This window comes from Oryctolagus cuniculus, chromosome 17 (assembly GCF_051225735.1).
Source record: "Oryctolagus cuniculus isolate XC-2025 breed Fujian yellow rabbit chromosome 17, ASM5122573v1, whole genome shotgun sequence".
NCBI lineage: Eukaryota > Metazoa > Chordata > Mammalia > Lagomorpha > Leporidae > Oryctolagus > Oryctolagus cuniculus.
Window position 1 is genome coordinate 65,191,248 of NC_142883.1, and position 12,023 is coordinate 65,203,270.

The 12,023-nt window shown below is 64.3% G+C and overlaps 2 protein-coding genes across 12 annotated transcripts in view; one reads left to right on the forward strand and one right to left on the reverse strand.

Annotated features, from left to right (window-relative positions):
• The window catches only part of MPRIP (myosin phosphatase Rho interacting protein), a 119,238-nt gene extending 115,397 nt beyond the window's left edge, over positions 1 to 3,841 (forward strand). For all 11 annotated transcript variants that reach the window (XM_070061694.2, XM_070061693.2, XM_070061692.2 and 8 more), the window contains one exon: positions 49 to 3,841. Coding sequence is in view for 6 of the 11 variants with exons in the window: in XM_070061692.2 (XP_069917793.2) it covers positions 49 to 120 (72 nt within the window). In the remaining 5 variants the exon portion in view is untranslated. The remainder of the gene's footprint in view (positions 1 to 48) is intronic.
• Positions 132 to 9,405, reverse strand: PLD6 (phospholipase D family member 6). The gene is made up of 2 exons (XM_051831049.3): positions 8,876 to 9,405; positions 132 to 8,774 (listed from the first exon to the last, which is right to left on the reverse strand). Exons 1-2 carry the CDS (start codon positions 9,306 to 9,308, stop codon positions 8,530 to 8,532), a joined length of 678 nt encoding a protein of 225 aa, XP_051687009.3. The 5' UTR covers positions 9,309 to 9,405; the 3' UTR covers positions 132 to 8,529.
• Between the last annotated feature and the right edge of the window lie 2,618 nt (positions 9,406 to 12,023).

Below are 12,023 nucleotides of genomic sequence, written 5' to 3' on the forward strand. Positions count from 1 at the left end.
GCCCACTAAGCCCGGCCGCCCTAACCCACGCGTCTCTCTCCCCGCTAGAGTCTGAAAGAAGGCCTGACGGTGCAGGAGCGGTTGAAGCTGTTTGAGTCCAGGGACTTGAAGACAGACTGAGTGGCGGGCGCCGCCCCGCCCCGCCCCCTCCGGCGCTGTGTGTGCCTTCCCTGTTGTCGCTGTCGCTGTCACTGCTGTCACTGACCGGGTTGGATGCATGAGAGGCGGGGTGCGCCCGCCACTCCCTGCCGAGCCGAGTCCAGCTTCCTGTCGTCTTTATCACAGCTTTTCTCCCGTGGTTTTTCTGAAATGAGGCGGCGGGGCGGGGCGGGGGCCCCTCCCGGCCGGCGCCGCTGCACGCACTCAGTATTAGGCCCAGCAGCCTGTTGGCCTGCGGGCGCGGCGGGCGGATGCGTGGGGGGGTGGGGCAGGGCACCGCGAGCGACAGCCCTCTGCGTGCTCCACCCACGCACCTTGGACCGCACCCCCGCGATCGGCGGGCACCTGCCAGACCGGACGATGTCGGAGGCAACCATTCCTATTTTGTTTGTTTTTTTTATTAAATCTTGCACAAACCCGGCCCTCTGGTTCCTTCCTCCGCTCGCCCCTCTCCCGGGCTCCGGTGTCCGCGAGCATGAACAAGGCCGGATTCCCTCGGAGCAGAGGTGGCGAGAAAGGTGCGGGACCCAAGGGGCAGCCCGGCAGGTGTCCATCCACGCCTGGAGGCGTCCCCTCAAAGCATGGAGGTCAGGCCGTGCCCGGAGTTGGCCCGAGTGCGCGGCGCTGGGGACCCCTCCCCCGGCTCAGTTTCTAGGTTGAGTGATGACCAGGGCCTTCCAGGAGGCCCGACCCCGCTTAGGGGGCAGCAGGGCAGAGGCCTGAGGCGCTCGCTGCGTGCTAGGCTTCACCCAGCCCTGGCTCTGCCATGTCGGTCCCAGCCCGAGCAGAGCAGAGCCACGGGCAGCCCCGGGTAGCCAGCCCCTCCATTCAGCTTGGCGGTGCTGCGACCATGGCTGTGACCGGCATGTGGCTGTGCAGAGGCACCGCTGGGTCCTGCCGCGCCCGGCCAGGCGCACTCTGGGGCCAGGGGTGACTGAGGGCGGCAGCGCTGTGGCGCTGGGAACCCTGTGTCTGCCTCTGGACCCCCGGGCTTTGACTACAAGCGAGCGTGCCCACAGCACAGACCACGTTGTTTTTCCTCACCAGCTGCCCACCAGGGCTGGACCGCCGTGGAGACGGGCAGGCAGGGAGGGGCACTGTGCACCTGCTGCCGCTGCCGCTCCTCAGCAAAGGCCCCGCCCAGGGCTGCTGCAGTGGGGGCGGGGCGCCCAGGAAACTGGCTGAGCCCCAAGCTGCCAGGGCTCCCCGTGCCCCCTGGCGTTGGTGAGCCCACTGCTGCCGGGGCCGGGGCCAGGGCCAGCGTGAGGTCCCTGCTGGTGGGCCCTGTGCTTCGCCGGCAGGAACCAGGCAAGACGAGCGAGGGCCGCCTCCACCTCCGCCTTGCACGTGTCCCCACGCGTGCCTGCACGCCCCAGGGCCCCTGGAAGGAATCCAGCGCCTGAATTCCAGGGAGAAGAGGGACTGTGGACGTGGAGTTGGTTTCTGTGTTGGTAGCAGGCGGGGGTGGGGGGCGGCACCCCTACCAGGCCTGGGTGAGGGGGGCGGTCCTCTGGGCAGCCGTGCACTCGGGCGGGCACGCGCGGTGCTCCAGGATCAGACCCTGTGCCGCGGGGAGTGTGGAGGGGGCAGGTGCCTGGGAGCCGCAGGTTTTCAGAGGATCAGAAGCCGGGGGAGCGGGGAGGGATGGCAACGGCTGAGACCTGAGCCCCGAGCCCCGTCCCTGGGACACCTGGTGGGAGGTGGCTGGGTGCAGTGAGAGGGGTCCCCACAGGTGTGGGCCCCTGGAGCCCAGCCAGCCGTGTCCTGAGATGGGTTTCGTTCCCGGGAGCGACCAGAGCAGAGCCCAGCAAGCCGGCCCCTTGTTCCTGAAAATGACAGCCTGCTCTTCACCGACCCAGAACCGCTTCGGAATTTAAGACTTTGCTTTGTCAGACGTCATCTACGGGGGGCGAAAATCAGGGACCCCCGTGGCACCAGGAGGGAGGACGCTGAGGGCAGTGGAAGTGTCGCAACCGTCGGGAGCGTGCAAGGACCTGGGGGCCCTGGCCAAGCGGCCGCTGTGTGGCCCCAGCCTGGCTTAGAAGCCTTGTGTGGCTCCCTGGGGTGGGGCAGGACGCTCTGAGGCCGGCGCCTTAGCTCATGCACAGGCGGGAGCCGGCCGGGACCCCTGGCTTCCCCGTGGAGCTGGGAGAGCAGGGCTTAGCCCTCGTGGTCCTCTGCGGGGAAGATGTCGCCCTGGGGCGAGGGCGGAGGCCCCTGCCTGGGAGGGGAAGAGATGGCTGCCCAGACCTGTGACTGCTCACAGCAGCTGTCAGAATCGGACCCACACCCCCTGCCAGGGTGCTGACCTTGCTGTGCGACCCCACTGGACCCTGCATGGACCACAGAGCCTCTGAAGTGACTGTCACCTTTGTCGCTGATCTCCACCTCGGGGGAGCCATTCAGGGCCCCCAGGAAACACATCAGGACAGTGGAGTCACTGCGGGAGCGCCGGGTCCTGGCTTCTGAGGGCTTCCAGGACCCCAGGCCAAGCAGGGGCTGGGCTGTGGGCCACAGGCTGCTGTCTGCTGTCAGGCGGCCCAGCCCCGTGGTGACGTCCTGGGGTCCCTGGGAGGCAGGAAGTGAGATGCGTGTCTGGCTGTACATGTATCCTGGCCATGGAGGCCACAGCCTCAGGGTGAGGCCCTGGGTAGGGGCTTGGTTGGGGGGTGGAGAGGAGACGCCCCCCCCCCCACCGTGCACCCTCGCGGCCCCACTGCGCACCCTCGGCCGGGGCAGCGCTGGCCCGTGTCTACACCTGCACCTGCGCCGCGGCGTGGGTGTTACCAGACCTCGGGACTCGGCTTTACTACTGCCCGCTGGGACGGAGCGCAGCTGTGTGGGTGGCCCCCTGGCTTCTTGGCGCCCAAGGCCTGCTCAGGGTGGGGCGCGGGAGCCCACACCCCACGTGCAGGGAAGGCGTCTGCTCCAAGTGACCCAGCGTGCGGGGGGAGGGGGAGGGGGCGGGCCCCGGCTCGCTCTGCTGGGACAGCTCCCTTTGAGGCCTGTTTCTTCCTGTCGACCACGTCCAAGTATTTATTCCCTCGCGTGACCGGTGGCGTTGGTGCGGCCGCCGCTTTGCGTTCTGTAAAACCCCCGGGCCTTCACTTAAACTCTTGCACAATAAACTAGTTTTTTGCATTGCCCTTTGCCCGTCACCTGCTGAGGTGCGCACGCCTGCTGCCTCGCGGGCCCCCCCGCGGCCCGGGCTGGGTTCTTAGCGTGGTAAAATGAGGACTTCCACGCAGAGACTCCGGACTGGGGAGACCCCGCGTCGCCCCATGCCTGCCCCCACCTGCCCACAGCAGTCTTGGCTTTTGTTTAAAAAACAACCCCTCCCCTCCGCCCCCCAACTGCCCCGAGCTCAATAAAACAGTGTCCTCGCCGCGGTGTGCCTGCCCTGGTTTTCTGGTTGTAATGCACCTGTGAAACCCGCTGCGCCGACATCCAACTTTTATTCAGATAGAAAAAATCGAAGTCTGACCCCGCTGGTTTAGAAATCAACTAGCAAAAAAAAAAAAAAAAAAAAATCCCACATGGCATATACAGATACATATTTTCAGAGCCCTAATCCGGTTGTTCAAAGGTTTTTGCAATACTTTTTTAAAAAAATAATTTATTATAGCCAAATGTACAAAGCCAAGTTCTGGATGGTTACTGTTTAATAAAAGGTCTAAGAAAAGGTCATGGGAATTTTGTTACGAGAAACCGTGTATTCTGCTCTTCATTGCTCTGAAACAGGCGAGCGGGTCACCCCTGGGCGTGCGGAGAAGGGCGTGGAAGCCGGGGACAGCGCGAACTCGGTCGCCGCCCCCAGATTCCAGGCTCCGGAGCCAGCGAGATCACGTCTCCGTCCATCATCCATCAGCTCTCCCCCCTGCCCAAAGATTTCTTTTACTCATCTGGAAGAGTCAGAGAGAGGTGGAGACAGGCAAGACAGAGGTCTTCCATCCGCTGGTTCACTCCCCAAATGGCCTCCACGGCCGGGGCTGGGCCAGGTGAACCCGCGCCCGAACGGGAGGCCGGCACTGCAGGCGGCGGCTTTACCTCCGCGCCACAGCGCCAGCCCCATCAGTCCACTTTGAGCAGCAGAGGGGGGCTGACGTGGTGCAGCAGGTAAAGAAGCTGCCTGTGGCGCCGGCATCCCATATGGGCATTGGTTCAAGACCCAGCTGCTCCACTTCTGATCCAGCTCCCTGCTGTGCCCTGGGAAAGCAGTAGGAGATGGCCCAAGTCCTTGGGCCCCTGCACCCGTGTGGGAGACCCGGAAGAAACTCCTGGCTTCAGCCTGACCCAGCCTCCGCATCCGGGGCGTGAACCAGCAGATACAGAGCTCCCTCTCCCTGGCATTCTGCCTTCTAATTAAAACAAAACAAAACAAAACAACAAACAGTTGGGGCTCGGGGAACTGAGCACCCGCCTGCGGTGCCAGGAGCCCAGGTTGGAGCACCCGGGTGGGAGACCCGGATGGAGTTCTGGGTTCCTGGCTTCAGCCTGACCTAGCCCCAGCAGTTGTGGTCATTTCGGAAGGGAACCAGCAGATGAAAGATCTGTGTCTCTTATCTCCGCTCTGCTTTCAAAAAGCTAGAAAAAGAAAAAAAAAACTGAAAATCTTTAAAGGGGCCAGCACGGTGGCATAGCAGGTTAAGCCACCACCTGTAGTGCCGGCATCCCATATGGGCGCCGGTTCGAGTCCTGGCTGCTCCACTTCTGATCCAGCTCCCTGCTAGTGCACCTGCCACTTTAGCCAATTGGGAAGAGAACCAGCAGATGGAAGGTTTCTGTCTGCCCCTCCCCCGTGCCCCAACTCTGCCCCTGTAACAGCCTTTCAGATAAATTTGTTAAAAACTTTAAAAGTTGTAAAAAGATTTACGGATTTGAAAGGCAGAGTTAGGAGACAGAGCTCGCCCATCGTTCTCTAAGCCTCAGCTGCTCCCCCCACCCCCAGGAGTTGACCCGCTGATGCAGACCCTGGGTGGGAACGTAAGGAACCCAGAGCAGCCAGGCTGGGTTGGAGCAGGCGCACTCAGCTTCCCTGCTGCGTGAGGACGCACCCAGGCCCCCCGCCCCCACCCCAACACCACACCCCCCGTGGATGCTTGGACAGCAGAGCGGCCAAGGCCACTGGGGAGGGAACACTGCCCAGCCGTGCATGGCGCTGCTCAGCCCCGGGTTCCCGCAGGCAGAGGGTGGAGTCAGCCCCCGTGCACAACCCCTGGACCCAGGGGCAGATGATGGGGAGGCCCCCGGGGGGCACCCAGGAGCAGGTCTTGGCTTGGCCATGGCAGCACAGGTGGCAGACTGACCAGACGCCCCAAACAGTACCACGGGAGAGCGAGATCGCCCGAAGAATCCGAGGTACCACTTGCAAGCCATCTGTGTGGTTTGGGTTTTTTTTGTTGTTTTTTTGTTTTTTGTTTTGTTTTTGTTTTTGTTTTTTGACAGGCAGAGTGGACAGTGAGAGAGACAGAGAGAAAGGTCTTCCTTTGCCGTTGGTTCACCCTCCAATGGCCGCCGCGGCTGGTGCGCTGCAGCTGGCGCACCGCGCTGATCCGATGGCAGGAGCCAGGTGCTTATCCTGGTCTCCCATGGGGTGCAGGGCCCAAGCACCTGGGCCATCCTCCACTGCACTCCCAGGCCACAGCAGAGAGCTGGCCTGGAAGAGGGGCAACCGGGACAGAATCTGGCACCCCGACCGGGACTAGAACCCGGTGTGCCGGCGCCGCAAGGCGGAGGATTAGCCTAGTGAGCCGCAGCACCGGCCATCTGTGTTTCTTTTAATCCACTTGAATGGCAGAGAGCGAGTGAACACGTGCGCGTGTCTGACCCTGGCTCACTCCCCAGGTGCCCACAACGCCAGGGCTGGGCCAGGCCGAAGCCACGAGCCCAGAACTCTGTCTGTCTCCCACGTGGGTAGCCAAGGGCCCAAGCACTTATCCTGCCTTCCCAGAGGGGTAACAGGGACCCAAGAACTGGGCCATCATCTGTTGCTCCTCCAGTGGCCTTAACAGAGAGCCGGGAGCTGGCGCTGTGCCGTAGCGGGTAAAGCTGCTACCTGTGACACCAGCGTCCCGTGTGGGTGCCAGTTCCAGTCCCGGCTGCTCCACTTCCCATGCAGCTCTCTGCTATGGCCTGGGAAGGCAGTGGAAGATGGCCCGAGTGTTTGGGCCCCCGCATCCAAGTGGAAGACTGGGAAGAAGCTCCTGGCTGCTGGCTTCAGCCCAGCCCCAGCCATTGTGGCCATCTGGGGAGTCTATCAGTGGGTGGAAGATCTCTTCCCTGCCCCTGTAACTCTGCCTTTAAAGTAAATCAGAAAGCAAGCCATGGAGCTGGATCAGAAGTGGAGCAGCCGGGACTCGACCCCGCGCTCCCGTACGGGGACACTGGCATTGCGAGCGGTGGCTTAGCCTGCTGCAGCTGGCCGGGGCCGGCGCCTGAGCCAGGGCGCGGTGGCAGGAAGCTCTGTGGGCGGCTTCACCTGCTGCTGAGCGGTTTTCCCGTTAGGGGAGGGCCGCAGATCCAGCACGGACAAGGAGCTCCAGCAAACAGACAAGCCCGAGAACGGCGCAGAATGAGACCACGCTTTCCTTGGAAAGCGACCCAGAGCGCGTCGGGGCGGCGCCTGCCCGGCGCACCTGCAGAGCCCAGGCAGCCGGGTGGTGCCGGCGGGAAGGCGAGACCACCAGGCCCCGCAGGACACCTGGCAGCTCCTCGAGTGACCCAACGACCCCGCTCCTAGGCACGCACACACGCAGAGGGAAGCAGAGCAATCTAACAGCCGCAGCGCCCAACTCCCAAGGCATTATGTAAATGGAGAAGCCAGACCCCCCAGAGGCCACGCCCGGGGCCATGAATCCCGCCCAGGACACACGTGGCAGGTGTGGAGGGGACCCCGACAGATGGGGACCGTGTTCCCACCGAGGGCCGCAGTCTGGGTCCTGGAGCCTCTTTCACGGACCACACAAAACCATCCACCCACCCGGATTCTGCTAACGCCCGACCATCCCGGGGGCTGCACACTTCTAGAGTGAAGTTGGTGGCTTCTTATTTTTTTAAATTAATTAATTTGAAAGAGAGGCAGAGAGAGAGCAAGAGCAAGTCTTCCATCCGCTGGTTCACTCCCCTACGGCCGCAACAGCTGGAGCTCAGCCAATCTGAAGCCAGGAGCATCTTCCGGGTCTCCCACGCGGTGCAGGGCCCAAGGACTTGGGCCATCCTCCACTGCTTTCCCAGGCCACAGCAGAGAGCGGGATCGGAAGTGGAGCAGCTGGGACTCAAACCGGCGCCCATATGGGATGCCAACACTGCAGGCGGTCTTAGGCTTCGGGCTAATGCAGACCCTGGGGGCAGCAGTGATGGCCGAGGGGGCGCTGCACTGAGTTCCCGGCTCCTGGCTCGCACCTGGCCAAGCCCTGGCTGCTGCAGGCATTTGGGGTATGGGCAGCAGATGGAAGACCTCTTCCCCGTGTCTCCCCGCCGCTCAACAACCCAATAAACCGACACAGGGCTTGAAGAGGCAGCCTAGCTGCACCCGCACACTGCATGGTCGCGGGGCTAAGGCCAGCGCAGTAACCGCCTCACCACCGCCACAAGTGTCGCAGAGGAGAACTTGGCCCCGCTGGTTCCAACCCAGCCCCCTGCTCAGCCACCCACGTGGGAGCCCAGGGAGGGGGTGGGGGGAGCCCCAGGCTCCTGGCTCTGCCCTGGCCCCACCGCCAGCCGTCGAGGGCATCTGGGGAGTGACCCAGTGGGCGGCAGGTCCCCGTCTCTCCCTCTCCGTCACTCCGCCCTTCAAGTCAATCAACTGATCTTTGAAAACGCATTAGGATATGTGGAGCTTCGTCGTACAAACGGTCACCAGGCGGCTTCCCGGGCCTCCTGGTCAAAGCGCCGCCCTGACCTCAGCCCAGGAAGCGGGGAGGCGGCGGCCCGGGCCCTGGGGGAGCTGACCCAACCGCTTAAGGGGGCGCGCGCAGGATCGCAGCGGGCAGGGGCCCGGACGGGGTGGGCTGGGCAAACACGCGGCACGCACAGCTGACAACAAGAGCGCTTTATTCCGGTGCCAAGAGGCCGCCCCGCCCCGCCCCGCCCCCACCCCCCTATCCCCCGCCCCGCACACCGCGCAGACCCAACGTCAAGGCCACCAAGCTGGAGGCGGCTTCGGGCCTTGGAGGCACGGGCACCCCCTCCCCAACCAAGCGCGCTCCGGGGCGAGGGCGCCCGGCCCCCCAGCCCCGCACCCCGGGCTTCAACTTGGCGGCCCAGGGGGGGTGTCCTGGGGGGGTCCCACGGCGGGGATTCCCCTTTTAACAAGCCCACCCCGCCCCCACGGAGCCAGCCACAGCCGGCGAAGCCCCTGGCCCGCCGGAGTCAGCGCGCCCGCTTCTGCGGGAAGAAGGTGTACTTGGCGGGGTTGAACTCGTCCCAGATGCGCTCGAACTCCTCCAGGAAGAGGCGCACGTACACCGGGTCCTCCATGACCAGCACGTTCTCCCGGTTGTTCTGGATGGCCTGCGTGGTCCAGTTGAGCGAGCCCGTGATCAGCACCTTCTTGTCTACGATGGCGAACTTGTGGTGCATGTAGCCCAGGTCCTGGTCGTGGCGAACCTGGATCCCTGCGGGGCCGGCCAAGCAAGCCCCCTCGCACGGCGCACGCGCGCCCCCGGGCCCCGCCCGCTCCCCCCCACCCGGGCGCCCCCCCCCCCCCCCGGCCTACCCGCCTTGCGCAGCAGGCCGATCTGCGAGCCGTTGAGGGCCATGTAGTCGCAGTCGGTGATGACCCGCACGCGCACCCCGCGCTGGTGCAGCAGCTGCACGGCGCGCCCCAGCTGCGGGCTGGAGAAGGCGAAGAGGCAGAGCTCCAGGCTGGCGCGGGCGGCCAGCAGGGCGCGCAGCAGGCGGCTCAGCGAGCTCTCGCAGTGCGGCAGGCTGCACGGACAGCCCGCGGGGGCCGCCGCCGCCGCCGCCGCGCCCGGGGCCTGCAGCAGGGCCTCGGTGCAGGTCACCTGCGACGGAAAGAAGAGCACCTCGCGCCGCGGCCGCCGCCGCCGCCCGGCCCACAGCCAGCGCAGCAGCCAGGGCAACGCCTCCAGGGCCAGCGAGAGGCCCGCGGCCACCGCCGCCACCGCCCGCCACCTCAACCGCCCCATGCCCGACGACACGACGACGACGACGACGACGACGACGACGACGACGACGACGACGACGACGACGACGACGACGACGACGACGACGACGCCGCCGCGGGCCTGGGCCTGTGCGCCTTGCCACGCCCCGCACGTGCTCAGCCACGCCCCCGCACGTGCTCAGCCACGCCCCCTTGTTGTGCTCTTGCCCCCGCCCTCGCATCGCGTGTTCAGCCACGCCCACACCACGTGCTGGCTCCCGCCCTCGCTCCCTCATGCCTGGCCACGCCCCCCACGTGCTCCAGGACCCTGCGCGCCAGGCTGCCCCGCCAGGCGCCCGGCGCCCCCAGGCACCTGCGAGCCGCACCCTTGCGTAAGTCCAGTCACAAGCGGCCACAGGACCATCGCCGGGCAGACCCTGCGCTCCCGGGGGCGGGGTGGGGGAGCGCAGGGGGTCCACGGCTCACCAGGCTGTCCCGCATCAGCCCCCGCGCCCTGTGCGCGCCCCCACCCAGCCGCGGGCACACCCCCGTGGCCACCCGGGCGGGCAGGGCAGGAGCCCCCAGGGAGTCCCCGGTGCCTCCGAGAACCTGGGGCGCTCGGGGCGTCCCAGCGCAGCTGGCCCGCCCTTGCGAGCTCCTTGTCCTGAGGACGCGAGCCGCGGGAGCGCTGCGCTCTGGTGGGCAGGTCGCCCTCCCCACGCTGCGCAGTGGCTGCCGGGGGCTGCGGTTGGGCAGGGGAGGCGGGGCGGGCTGGCAGGCTGCCAGTGCCCCACAGACAAGAGGCGCACCCCGGTGGGCACGCGGGACCACCCCGTCGTGCGCCTGTGGGCTGTGACCCGCATCCGTGCCCACATCCCGGTTTCTCAGGGCCCCTTGGAGGACCAGGACTGACTCCCCGAGTGTCACGGGGTGAGGCTGTGCTCTGAGCACGCGGGAATGGCAGCTCAAGCCGCCACCTGCGATGCCGGCTTCCCATAGGGAAGCAGGTTTGAGTCCCGGCTGCTCCACTTCCTAGCCAGCTCCCTGCTAACGCACTTGGGAAAGCAGTGAAGGATGGCCCAAGTCCTTGCGCCCTGCACCCGCATGGGAGACCCGGAAGAAGATCCTGACTCCTGGCTCCGGATCAGCACAGCTCCGGCCATTGTGGCCATTTGGGAATGGACCAGTGGATGAAGACCTCCCTCCCTCCCTCCCTCTCCCCCTTTCTTGGTTTTTAACTGTGCCTCTCAAATAAATTTTTAAAAAGAAGCTCTTAAGAATCAGAAAATGTTGTCCTAAAGAGCACTTTTTCAACCAAAAAGGTGGAGACAAAGCAGCAGCAAGGCAGGGTGGGGGGGTGTTCACCCCCACAGTTAAGGGCCTGCATTGCAGTACAGCGGGTTAAGCTGCCACGTGTGACCTGGCATCCACGTGGGCGCCTGTGTGAGTCCCGGCTGCTCCACTTCCCATCCAGCTCCCTGCTGGGGCCTGGGAAAGCAGCGGCAGATGGGCTAAGTCCTTGGGCCCCTACACCCACGTGGGAGACCCGGATGGAGCTCCTAGCTCCTGGCTCCAGCCTGGCCCAGCCCTGGCCATTGTGGCCATTTGGGGAGTGAACCAGCGGATGGAAGATCTCTCTCTCCCTCTCTGTAACTGTGCCTTCCAAATAAAATAAATCTTAAAAAAAGAAAGAAAAAAAAGCCGTGACTCTGCGTGTGTGTCAAATATAAGGGTTCTTCAAAAAGTTAAAAAGTTCATTATAGAAAATAGCAAAATGGTAGACATAAATTCAACTCTATCAGTAACTACATGAATGCATACAGAATAACACGCAGTCAAAAACTAGAAACTGCCAGCCAGGATTAAAAGGCAAGAAGGTGGCCGGCGCCGCGGCTCACTAGGCTAATCCTCCGCCTAGCGGCGCCGACACACTGGGTTCTAGTCCCGGTCGGGGCGCCGGATTCTGTCCCGGTTGCCCCTCTTCCAGGCCAGCTCTCTGCTGTGGCCCGGGAGTGCAGTGGAGGATGGCCCAAGTGCTTGGGCCCTGCACCCCATGGGAGATCAGGAGAAGCACCTGGCTCCTGCCTTCGGATCCGCGCGGTGCGCCAGCTGCAGTGCGCCAGCCGTGGCGGCCATTGGAGGGTGAACCAACGGCAAAGGAAGACCTTTCTCTCTGTCTCTCTCTCTCTCTCACTGTCCACTCTGCCTGTAAAAAAAAAAAAAAAAAAAAAAAAAAAAAAAGGCAAGAAGGTAGCACGCGCCGTCTGCAAGAGACACTGCAGCTTCAAAGCCACAGGATGGGAGTGAGTGCAGGACAACAGATACCCACCCGCGCGCCCGAGCCGACCGCGCATCACAGTGGGGGCCTCCCAGAGGCACAGGGGTGATGCCCGTCAGCAGAGGGAAAGCTCGGGGGAGAGGCTGCTCGGGGAGTCTGTGGAGATCCGTGCATACAAGGGGTCTTCATGGGAAAACGATTTGCACCGACACACACAGCCTTGGACTCATCTCCCCGCCCCCACGTCCCACGTCCCTGTGGGTTTTCCTAGGAGAACTGACGGAGAAACTCAAGGTTCGGCACTTACGGGCGCTGTGAGGCTCCACGGAGAGGCACTGGGACAGGACTGGGAGGGCAGCTCCGGGGTGCACTGCCCCCAGCACCGCGCTGCGGCGATGCGTTCCTGGTCCCGGGGCTGCCCGGCTGCCACGTGTGCATCAGCAAAGCCAGGAAGACCCTGTGTGGCTCCACCTGGGGACA